This window comes from Solanum pennellii, chromosome 1, assembly GCF_001406875.1.
Source record: "Solanum pennellii chromosome 1, SPENNV200".
In the NCBI taxonomy this organism is placed as follows: Eukaryota; Viridiplantae; Streptophyta; class Magnoliopsida; order Solanales; family Solanaceae; genus Solanum; species Solanum pennellii.
In genome coordinates, this window is record NC_028637.1 from 102416090 (window position 1) to 102427316 (window position 11227).

Consider the following 11227-nt stretch of genomic DNA (forward strand, 5'->3'; position numbering starts at 1 on the left):
CAAAATGACTCCACATTTTATGAATTATTCCTTTTAAAGGACTCTTAAAAGTATTAAATTGATAAAATATAAATAGTTTAAAGGGTGTTTGCGAGATTAACTCAAACATTTTATTAAAAAAAATCAATTAGTGTGGTAAACATTGTTTTGATCGTCCTCTTTTTGAACTGACAAATGTTTTCATTTTTCTGTAGAGTGTGTCAGCAATTACTGTAAAATCCAAGAATAGATTGCTCTCAGTTTCAATAAGTAAAACTTTCTTGAAAATTGGACTCTTCAGCAAAACTTTCTCTACCCCCATTTCTCTCTTCAATGAGTTAATGTTAAAAGCAGAGTAAAAGTTTTCAGTTTTGTGTTTTATGTTATGGCAGAGTAAAAGTTTTCAGTTTTATGTTGAACAAGGTACCAAGTAAAGTTTTTTTTTTCTTTATGATTATTTTGAACATCTTTTTGTTGATCAAAACAACAATAATGGGGTTTAGGTTAATGGGTGCCAGAATTCTTGAAAATCTGTAAATTTTGTTATGACTTCTTGGGATTTCTTTATAAGTTTTTATTATGATTCTTGGGGTTTCCTTAGATTTTTTTTGTTATTATTCTTGAGATTTCTTTTAAAAAAATTGTTATGATTCTTGGGGTTTCTTTGGATTTTTTGTTATGATTCTTGGGGTTTCTTTAGAAATTTTTGTTATGATTCTTTTTTTTTTTTTAAGAATTTTTTGTTATAAGTTCTTGGGGTTTCTTTAGAATTAAGTGGATTGTTGTTCTTGGTTTTGGTTTTCTTTATCTTTCAATGTATATACTATTTCTACAAAATTTTACACCAAGAATGGTTGGGTATAGTTGCATTTTAGTCCTTTTTTTTTTGTATGAACTAAACAAGGGGCTTTTTCTTGATTACAGTGAAATAGGTGTCTGGTATAAATGGCAAAGAAGAGGCATAGGACGATTTTGAACAAAACAGAAATTGCAGAAGATTGGTGTTTCGAATGCAAAGACGGTGGAAACCTTATGATTTGTGATTATGGGTAAATTATTCTTCCTAAAAAATTAAAATAAATCAATTTTATTTTGGGAACAAATGAAATTATCTTAAAGCTGGTCTTGAATATAAAAATTATATTTTTATTTTTCTGGATGAAAACGTGGGACATTTTGTTTGGAAACTTTAATTATTAATTTATCTGGCTTGAAAAGGACGCATTTTCCAATTTAAAGTTAAAATTGCCCCTTTTTTTGGAATCCTAGGTTCTTGGTCATCTGTTACTTGTTAGTGTATTGTTTTTTTTTTTTTTTTTTTTTGAAATTGTGCAATGGCTGACTCTTCAGTATTTCTCCATTATTCAAAATAAATAAATATATTTTCTTGTTTGATAAACCAATAAATTTCTTGGATAAAGTCAAGCTTGCTTGCAAACATTTCTGTTTATAATGTCATGTTATAAACAGGTTGGTTCTTTCAGTTTTCTGCTCTACTTGTGACTTATATAAAGCACAAAAAAATCTATAATTCCTTGGATGCTAGAGTGGCTTGTGATTCTTTAAACTCGTGCTCTACTTGCTGGTCATTCATCTTTTGAGATGAGCACTGCTTTTCTTTTTATATAATTTCATGTTAAAAGCTTCAGAAAATCAATGATATAAGCAGTATATGGCCTAGAAATTAGCTAGGTAGTCTTTGTTTTTGCTAGCCTTTTCTCTTTTGGCTTGGTACTCTGCAATGGTATTCATTACACGTTCCAGTTAATGTCTCTGGTTTAATATGGTACAAAAATTGAAACCAATCTCTCTCTATCTAATGAACAACTGAGGTCATGTGCAATTGAGAAAGTGAAAGTACTGACAAAATAAATTGTGCATCTCCGATAAACGCGGGCACACTACTTATGCTACTAAAGCACTTCTGTGTTTTAATTAAGTAATGATTTGAAAGTCCTCTAATTTAACAAATGTAAGTACCTTCACTACAAAGCGAAATTCAGTTTGGTGGGATTCATTCATTCCTGTCACGATTGCAGTGTCTTTCCTTTCATTTCATTTTTGAAATTCAAAGGATTGAAAGTAGTTGACTGTGACTGAATACCTGTACTGCTGATGGTCATCCTGTGACTTGGTGATTCTTTCTCTACATGGACTTCTACTGATAATATATTTTGACTTTGCAGGGACTGTTTGAAAGCTTATCACCCTGTATGTGTGGGGAAAGATGACTCAGTCTTGACAAGTGATATCCATTGGACATGTGGCAAGCATCTTAATTCATCCTTCTTCAAGCAAATTTAATATTTCTATTTTATCATTCTCCTTTTGTTTTGTCTGAGTGGTTTTTTCCTTTTGCTAGTTTATTGATTTTGACTAGCCAAAGTTGAGCATGAAAGAACATAGTTTATATCGAGTGAAAAAGGCAATTGGAATTTTGAGTTACTGTTGTATTGAGATTTGTGAAATAATCACTGGAAAATAAACTGTCTTTGCTATTTCTACATGTATAAATAAATTTTCATAAGAACATCGTTAAGCTCAAAACCTAATATGTAGATACAAGTTTGAATTTCATCACTTATCCGCAACCTAAATTCTCCAGGGATAGGTTCCTTTAGCGGACGTGTGTTGTATGCTTGATAAGAATATGATTAATACATATAAGCCAAGAGAATATAAAGGGCTTAAATAGTACTTAACTGCAATTGTTGTAGTTGTATTTTTCTTGATTGTTGGAGTTTGATTTAGAAAATAAAATTTGTTTGTCTATTACAAAACAATATTGGAAAAAATCTAATCGCTTAATTTGGCTCGAAGTTATTACTGCACCACTGTTTGGAATGACGAACCACAATGTTTAGAGGATTCGTATCAGTGGTAACTTTTGCTAAAATACATTCCTACAGCTATCATTTAAAGACATTAGGTTAAAAGTGTAGTCTGGTGCATGAAGCTTCCCGCGTTCACACAGGCTCCAGGGAAGCCAAACTCCAAGGGCTGTAATGTAGATTGCATTCAAATGTTTGAAGTTTGAGTTGGCTTATTTTGTCTTGTTAGTTTCGCTGGTCATGTGCTGCTTTTCATTAAATAGAATAAAAATTGTTCTGCAAAAAGTAATATCAGTTTTACCGTGTTCCAGGATGGCATACATGCTTAGTTTGCAAGAGAAGTTCAAATTATCAGTGTTATTGTTGTGATAGAGCTGTATGCTATCGCTGCATTGGTCGTATCAATTTTGTCCTTCTTAAAGGGAAGCACGGATTCTGCAATAACTGCCTAAAGCTCGCATTGCTTGTGGAAGAAGACAAAAGTATTGATTCTGATGGGGTATGCATGATTATTATGATTACTCTGAAACTATAGTTTTTGGTTCAGCATTATCTAGTTAGTTACTATACTATTTTGGAAATGTTTATTGTCGCGCCCGAAGAGAACTTGTCATGGAAACTATTTACTGAACTAGCCCAGGCAAACAGCTTGAATGTTAATAGCATGACGCCTTAGACTTCTTTCACATTTTGTGGCATGATCCATAGGTGATAGGTCGTTGGCCACTGCACAGTGAAGGAGCAGGTATTGACTGTTTTTGTGCTTTTCTGACACATGTATCATTTATTATCCAGATCAAAACCTCTTTTTTGAGATTACCTTGTCTTGAACATGCTTCCTGGGAGAGCAATCCATCAAAAACGGATGATCTGGTAGGCATTTTGGTCGTCCAAATAAGTTTCCAGTGCCAAAGATCAGTAATCCTAGCAATATGTGAGATGGATATTATCACGATTGATCTTGTTATGTCACAAACTTGATTAACAGCTTATGTTACTCTGTATGAGCATGTGAGATTACATTTTACGTGTTCATCACTATTAATTGGCTATATTCAGTTAGAGGAGTCTTTCTTTTATTGCTTGATATATATTCCTCTCTTATTTGCTTTATTTTTCTTCTAGTTGATGAGTGATCTATTCTCTCTTGTGAATTATTGTTGCTTTCCAGGAAAGCGTAGACCTCAGAGATCGGGAAACATACGAGGGCCTTTTCAAGGAGTATTACGAGATAGTAAAAGAAAAAGAAGGATTTGACAAGAATAGTCTCCTTGCTGGTAAGGCTAAACTAAACAAGGCGAAGATTAGCCAAATTAGCTCTGATTCAGATAAACATAGTGAAGAAGAGGACGAACACAGTGAAGAAGAGGATGATCAGATTTCTTCAGACAATGAAGATTTCAGTGACAGAGAATCTCAGAAGAAAAGGCTTAAAAAGAAGAGATGTACACAGCATAAAACAAAGATGCAAAGAAGTGTCAATTTAAAGAAAAAAGTATTTGTTGGATGGGGATCAAAAGCTCTAATTGACTTTCTTCAGTTTGTTGGGCAAGATACCAGAGAAAAATTATCCCAATATGATGTGACATCGATAGTAACCAAATATATAAAAGAACATAACCTAATCCATCCAGTTAAAAAGAGAAGAATCCTTTGTGATGCTCGGTTACAAGCTGTTTTTGGGAAAAAAGTGGTAAACAGACACAGAATATTTAGCCTCCTTGAAAGCCATTTTCTTGAAAATGAGGAGCAATTACAAAAGGATGAGCTTGATTATGATCTCGAAGACGATGACACAGAAATTTTGGTGGCTCCTAAAACTGAGAAAAAGGTTGAACAAAAGAAGATATCCTCAATTTGGTATTCAACTGCAGCACAAAGTCAATTTGCAGCCTTGATTCCTAAAAATATCAAACTCGTTTACCTGAAGAGGAGCTTGGTGCAGGAGATGATCAAGCAGCCTGAGTCCGTTGAAACCAAGATTATAGGAAGTTTTGTTCGGCTCAAGTTAGATCCACGTGATTATGAGCAGCGTAACTCTCATCAGCTTGTGCAAATTGCAGGTTGTTTTAACAAATGACTTACCTTCTTTGATTTGTCTGTCGTTGCTAATATCCTTCAGTGGATTGCTGTGAATATGTCTGAATGCTGCATTATGCTAATGTCTTCCATATGGAGATTTTGGATGATTGGACATTAATTAGCTAGAACACCTGTTTTTTCTCTAACATAAATGATTTATGGTTTCCTCAATCAACTTCGTTTACACTTTTTGTTGTTAACTTGACATTGATAGTATGTTCAAGCACATGAAATAGAAGTTGAAACTCGGAACTCTTTTCATCTTTCCATGAACTGAATTTCCTTTGGTCATTGCTGTGTTGCTAATATTGAGTGAAGAGTTCAATCTTAACACCCTCTATATTTTTTTTGGAGTATATAAACATCCTTTACGATTTATTATAATTTGTCTGCCCATGTTGTATGGTATTATTACTATCTGGGTAGTCAAATTGTTTCTTTCTTTGACTACCATATGTTAAAAGAAGTTGATTAGATTTTATCAAAGTAACTGTGATTAGCAGTAACTAATATGTAGCTTCAAATATGTAATTATATTTTAAAAATTGTAAAGCAACAGTGCTGGAATTCACATAGAGAATCAGATTGGTTCCAGATCATGATACTCTTTCGTGACGGATGATGTTCTTTGCTAAAAACAATTTACTCTCCTTAGCCCAAAGAAGAAAAGTTGAAGACCTAGTTTGACTATCACCAAAGGTTGAGAGAGAGAATTCTAAAAAGGTTGCTATAATATAAATCAAATAGGATTTTGATAAATGGGAAGTAGAAAATTGATATGATGTGATGAAATAAGATAAATCAATCTATTTAAGAAGTTCAGCAAATTTGGAAGAGAAAGAAGCAGGCAAGTCAAGTAAATGGGATGGAAAGAGTGAGGCAGTGAACATAATCCTATTCTCATCTTCCATTGAAATTTTAATCTTGAGCACCAATTTTGCTTTCAAAACTGACATCTTCTTGTTTAAGCGAGTATTTCAGGGATCAAGCTCAGATCAAGTGATAAGTGCAACAGTGAGACTTCAATTCAAGTTTCAAATATGGCCAGAGATGTTAGCTTGACCATGCTTTCAGATGATGAGTTTTGTAAGGTAGTCTACTTCACATTTTGAGGCATCTGTCTATCAAATCGCTACTTATAATGTCAGCTATTTATATAGCAAGCAGATGTGTATATTTTCGCATGCCTGCCCAGAAGTCTACTGTACTGCTCATTTTGAGGAGGCAGATATACACAACACTTGTATGATCATTCTACCAATACATTCGTTATACAGAGATTAAATGTTTTTGACCAGAGTCTTGCAATGTACAAATATGTGTCGCTCTTCTAATTTAGTGTTAGATTCCAAACTGCTAAAAGCAGGCTGCAAAAAAGTTGTTACTTTTGGATGTTGGTTATTTTCTAGGCCATATTTGTTTGATGATTTTAAAAGATCAAAGGATTTCTATTGTTTTTAGAAGTTGTTATCATTGTCTGTCTCAGATATTGTATTAGTAGCGTCATAATAGATTTCACCCTTGGAAAAGATCCCTATTGCAGCCGATGATTAGGAAGTTTGGTATGTGGATTAGTTGTCCCTTTCTATTTCAAAATGGAAGAAAATAGTTTCTTTTAGCCCAGCTTCAAGTTTTATTCTGCATCACAGAAATCGTAACTTCGTACGTCTTTTAGTTATGGTACAAGTTACTACAACAATGTCCACAAACCCAGTGCAATCCGTATGTGGGGTTTAGGGAAGGTAAAGTGTAGCCAGACGCCTACATGCTTTCTAGTTACGGTAAATATCAAATTCAGTGACTGAAGAGTGGCTTGATGTGGTTACCAATGTTCTCAACTTTGTGAAAGCTGAGGTTCTGCGTGATCATAAGATTGGAAAAAATTTTAAGTATCACAAGCGATAAATGTTTGATAGCATTCTAGAGCTGCTGGACTGTCACGTGTAATTGTGGTACTCATTATTGGACAGTCTTTTGTGCAACTGTTGGTGGTTTTACATTAGTGGGAATTGCATATCCAAAAAATAGACCTTATAATTATTCCCTTTTCTACTAACTTTTCAGTTGAGAATTCTGAGGATCATTTTGAGTATTTCTTGAACCTAGGAAAAAAATGATGAACGTTTCTAGTAGTTTATATCTTAATGGAAGCTAGTATTTTGTTTCTTCAGAATACAACGTAGCATCGAAGCTGTCACATGTATCCCTCTATACTTGAGAAGCATCTTCACTGTGCGGAACTACCCAGTGACTAAGCTCTACCAAGAAGCTTTTGTGGTTAACCCTTCAATTCAATGTTTTTGACATTTTTCTCTGTTTTTCAGGAAGAATGTGATGATCTGCAGGAGAAGGTGAAAGCGGGTCTGCTTGAAAAGCTTACAATTGTAAAGTTTTCTTGCTTGCAGTTTCACATTACCATTACGTTGAAACATAGTCAAGATGTTATTGTATGTCTGAGAGCTCTAATTTGTTTAACTATTGTTTCCAGCATATAAATGACTTGTCCAATAAGTGCTCTCTTTCCACACTGCTCAGTGCAAGTTCTGGTTGCCTCTAAAACAACCCAATTTCTTTTTCATTATGGATTGAGTGGGAGCTAGTTTCTTCAGTCTCAGATCTTTAGGCAGAATGCTTCTTTCAACATACCACTTGCTCGTTTCCCTCAGAGTGACTATCTCAAATATCCCTCTGTTGGGAAGGAACTATTAGAACCTTGGTAGATCTTGGCTGGGTTAGTGGCACCCAATTCTTAACCATTTCTGAGAAAGACTTAGATATAGGGAGCTTACTGGAGTGGCCCAGTGAATTCTCATTCTTCTTCTTCTTCTTCTTCTTCTTCTTATAATCCTTGTCCCTTATCATTTTAGGTTGTTGATGGAAAAATGAGTCGCTGTAATGCGAATAGGTTGATGGTTTAGTTTCTCCCATCCTGGTCTCTGTCACTAATTATTCCGTGATTTGATAGTTTTCTATTCTAAATGAAAAGCATGCATCACTGAAACCCATTGTCTTCTTTCATTTTTAGCAAACTCTACATCACCACCTCAAAGAAAAACTGTTTTCCCATCATCTACATGTTACATGAATATTCTTTTTCTCCAAAAAGATAAGACAACTTTAGAATTGCATTAGTGGGAAGGTCACAAGATCGAGTATAACTGGACATTGAATGGGTTCATCTAGATCACTACTGCAGATCAACCAAACAACATGATTCAATAGTGGGTTATGTGGATCAGTACATTTTTTTCCTAGTGTGGGAGATAATGAGGGAATCTTCCAGCTTACCAGTCTGACACAGTGCTTTTGTAGTTCTCATTTTACTATATGGAGAGTCCGTTTGACTTGTACCACTTCATTTAAAATCTTAAGCTACTAGAAAGGGGATACCTTTATCTAATTTGCATTTGGTTTTTCATTCTCCTCACTTGTGGGCATGGATATATCCCTGAACCGCGGGAGGAGTTTTCAGTGATGGGTTGTGGTAAGGCTCAAATCGAAAAATAAAAATCTTGCTCTGACACCATTTTGAATTGTGTGTGGCACCTCTATTAAATGTTTGAGCATTTCTGAAAAGATTTTAGTTCAATTCCTCAGGTTTTTCAGTTATAGATTCAGCTAAATTTCAAATCCGTTTAGTACTTAACTTTGACTCCTATTTGCAGGTGGAGCTTGAACAGAAAGCTAAAATCCTTCATGAGGACATCACAAAGCATGTATGGTTTCAATCTTACTAAGTTACTTTTAAAGTTGGATAATTTATTTCCTTAGGAACTCCTTGTTGATTTGGATTATTTGTAGCTCTATGAATTTATAGTCCAGCTTCCGTTTCGGTAACTTGAAAATACTAGCGACCTGTTTCTTTTTTATGTTGAATCAATATATTTGTGAAACATCTAAATATCTGATGCACCTTCCCTTCTAATGTCAGGGGATTGCTCGAGAGCTGGAAGTGTTGCAAAAAAAAATTGATCGAGCAAATGAGAAAGGATGGAGAGATGAATATCCTTTTTTTCCTTCTTTTCTGGGTGACTAAATTTATTGTATTTGTCAGAACGCCAAACCAGTCCCAAGGATGGAAAGATTTAGCACAGATTTGGCATTAAGCCTCTTTGTTTGGTCACCAGCATTACTTTCTATGATCACCCCTATGTTCCTCTTTTATCATCTCATCCTTCATGCCCTAATTTTGTCTGTGTGTAGTGTTGTCTCGCTGTTCTTCATCCCGGTCCATTCTGCAAAGATAGGAAAGTGTTTCCTTAACCCCTTGGTGTTTACACTTTACAAGTATCTGCAGGAAAGAAAGCTCCTACAGGATGCTTCATACCTGTCATTTAAGCTGCATAATATTCCTGCAGTGATTCCAGAGGAAGTAGAGCTTGAATCTCTTGATAGGAATGATGAGACAACCCCTGTGAAACAGAATATTCCTGGAGCGACTGCCGAGAAAGATGAGAGGGATGGCAATTAGATAGCGTCAATGTGCAGATGAGACGACTCCTACTGTAGTTGTCAAATGTGAATTGAAAGATGGAGCACCTGGCTCAGGTAGTTAGTATATGTAATGTAGCTTTTTGCAACTCCCGTCTTCTCCTCTCTTGGTCAAATTGGCGTTTGTGTCTTTACCAGTTAAGACTTTTTTTTCGAACCGCTCTAGTTGTTATAAGAAAAACCAGGTGTAGTCATTTTGCTCCTGCCCTATATCATGATTCATGAGAATGGATCAAGGGTTATATGGTGTGTTCTGTTCAACTTAATGCAGCTTATCCCAGAATTTCTCGTCTGGACTTTGCATGGATGTAATATCCAAACTAATATTTACAGTCAAGAGTAGTATACTTCTCTCAGAGCAGGTATTATGAGAATTCTGTTGCATCTAAAGATGAGTTTGAAGCCAAAAGAGCAAAAACAAAGTTATTAAAAATTTTAAAAGGGCACATCATAATTTTTTAAAAACCAAAAGGGCTAAATTGCTACCGATTTTCCTCTTGACACATATGAACTCAGCATACTCTATTAATATTAAAACCCAAGTTGTTTTTTTTCTTTTTCCTCCCTAGTATCGCACAGCGTTTTCATAGAATTTTTTTAAAAAGAAAATCGCTTTGGCAGCTTTTTTATATAAAAAGAAATTGAAATTTTACTCTATTTTTTGTTTTATTATTTGCATTCACTGTACTTAATTTTTCTAAAAAAATTCGCAGCATGAAATTATTTTTTTATTTGGATGGGTGAATTTTGCTTCCTAGTTCGCTATTTTTTTTAAAAAAAATATTTTTTTTGATAAAAAAGCGATTTTAAAAAAAAAAAAAGAAGAAAAAGTTCAGGAAAAAACGCTATCAAGGCAGCGAATATTTTTTCAAATAAGTAAACGCTAAATTTCTTATATTTTTCGGTTAAACGCTGCCTTTTTAATTTATTTTTTTAAGTAAAACGCTGTCAGGCATCGATTTAAAATAAATAAATAAAATTCTGTGAAAACGCTACGGAAAAAAAAATAAAAAACTTCTGGAGAAAATTGCTTCCTGAGCAATGATTTTTAATTTTAACGGAGTAAACGGCTTTCATATGTTTCAAAGGGAAATCGCTTTTGCAGTAGCGATTTTGCCCTTTTGATTTTAAAAAAATATGATATGCCCTTTTGAGATTTTTGGTAATTTTTTTTGTCCTTTTGGTTTCGAACTTATCTAAAGATGACCCTACAACAACATACATATATCACGTGTAATCCTATGAAGTGAGGTTTGAAGACATTAAAGTGTATATAAATCTTATTGCTATCATAGAAATAGAGAGACGATTTTAATTGACCTTGAAAAAATTGTAAAAATAGTACGTAAAGTAAATCATCTAAAAATTCTCTTTGAAAAGTTACAATTCATCTTGATACTTCAATATCATTGAAATCCAACAGCTTTGATTGTAATAGCTAAATTTACTATTGCTTCGTTCATTAAGTAAAATTTGTGCCCTCAGTAACATCATACAATAGACTGACATATGCTTAAGTGAAACAAGTTTATATATGTCATACATTTAGTGATTTTCGTATTTATATATTTGTAAATTATGTAAAAAGTACTTTAAGTTATAATAATCGATAATTTAAAATGTTAAAAAAAATTTATGAAAAATTTACTATAAAAATATACTTGTTTAAATATCGAAATGCGAAAAGTATCACATCAAATAGAAAAGAGGGAGTATTACTTTTTCACATACTATCCTTAGTATTGAATTATTAGTACTCTGTTTGGCCAACTATAGTTATTCATTATTGACTTGACATATGAATTAAGAAGTGTATATGGTGGTAAGGTGCCGGGGGGGGGGGT

At 33.9% G+C, this 11227-nt stretch overlaps 1 protein-coding gene and 1 pseudogene across 3 annotated transcripts; both read left to right on the top strand.

Moving 5' to 3' along the window:
• The first annotated feature begins 115 nt into the window (after positions 1 to 115).
• LOC107007285 (uncharacterized protein At5g08430-like) lies at positions 116 to 9739 on the top strand. Of its 3 annotated transcripts, none has more exons than XM_027917987.1 (10): positions 116 to 402; positions 904 to 1028; positions 2166 to 2245; positions 3122 to 3309; positions 3982 to 4873; positions 5862 to 5983; positions 7217 to 7339; positions 8558 to 8608; positions 8824 to 8894; positions 9171 to 9739. In XM_027917987.1, the coding sequence occupies exons 2-10, from the start codon at positions 925 to 927 to the stop codon at positions 9361 to 9363; spliced, it is 1824 nt and encodes a 607-aa protein (XP_027773788.1). In that variant the 5' UTR covers positions 116 to 402; positions 904 to 924; the 3' UTR covers positions 9364 to 9739. The 3 variants fall into 3 exon arrangements, with proteins under 3 accessions (XP_027773788.1, XP_027773794.1, XP_027773790.1); XM_027917993.1 differs by having other exon boundaries at positions 117 to 402; positions 7217 to 7276; XM_027917989.1 differs by having other exon boundaries at positions 117 to 402; positions 5874 to 5983.
• LOC107025793 overlaps positions 9423 to 11227 on the top strand; it is a 4753-nt pseudogene continuing 2948 nt past the window's right edge.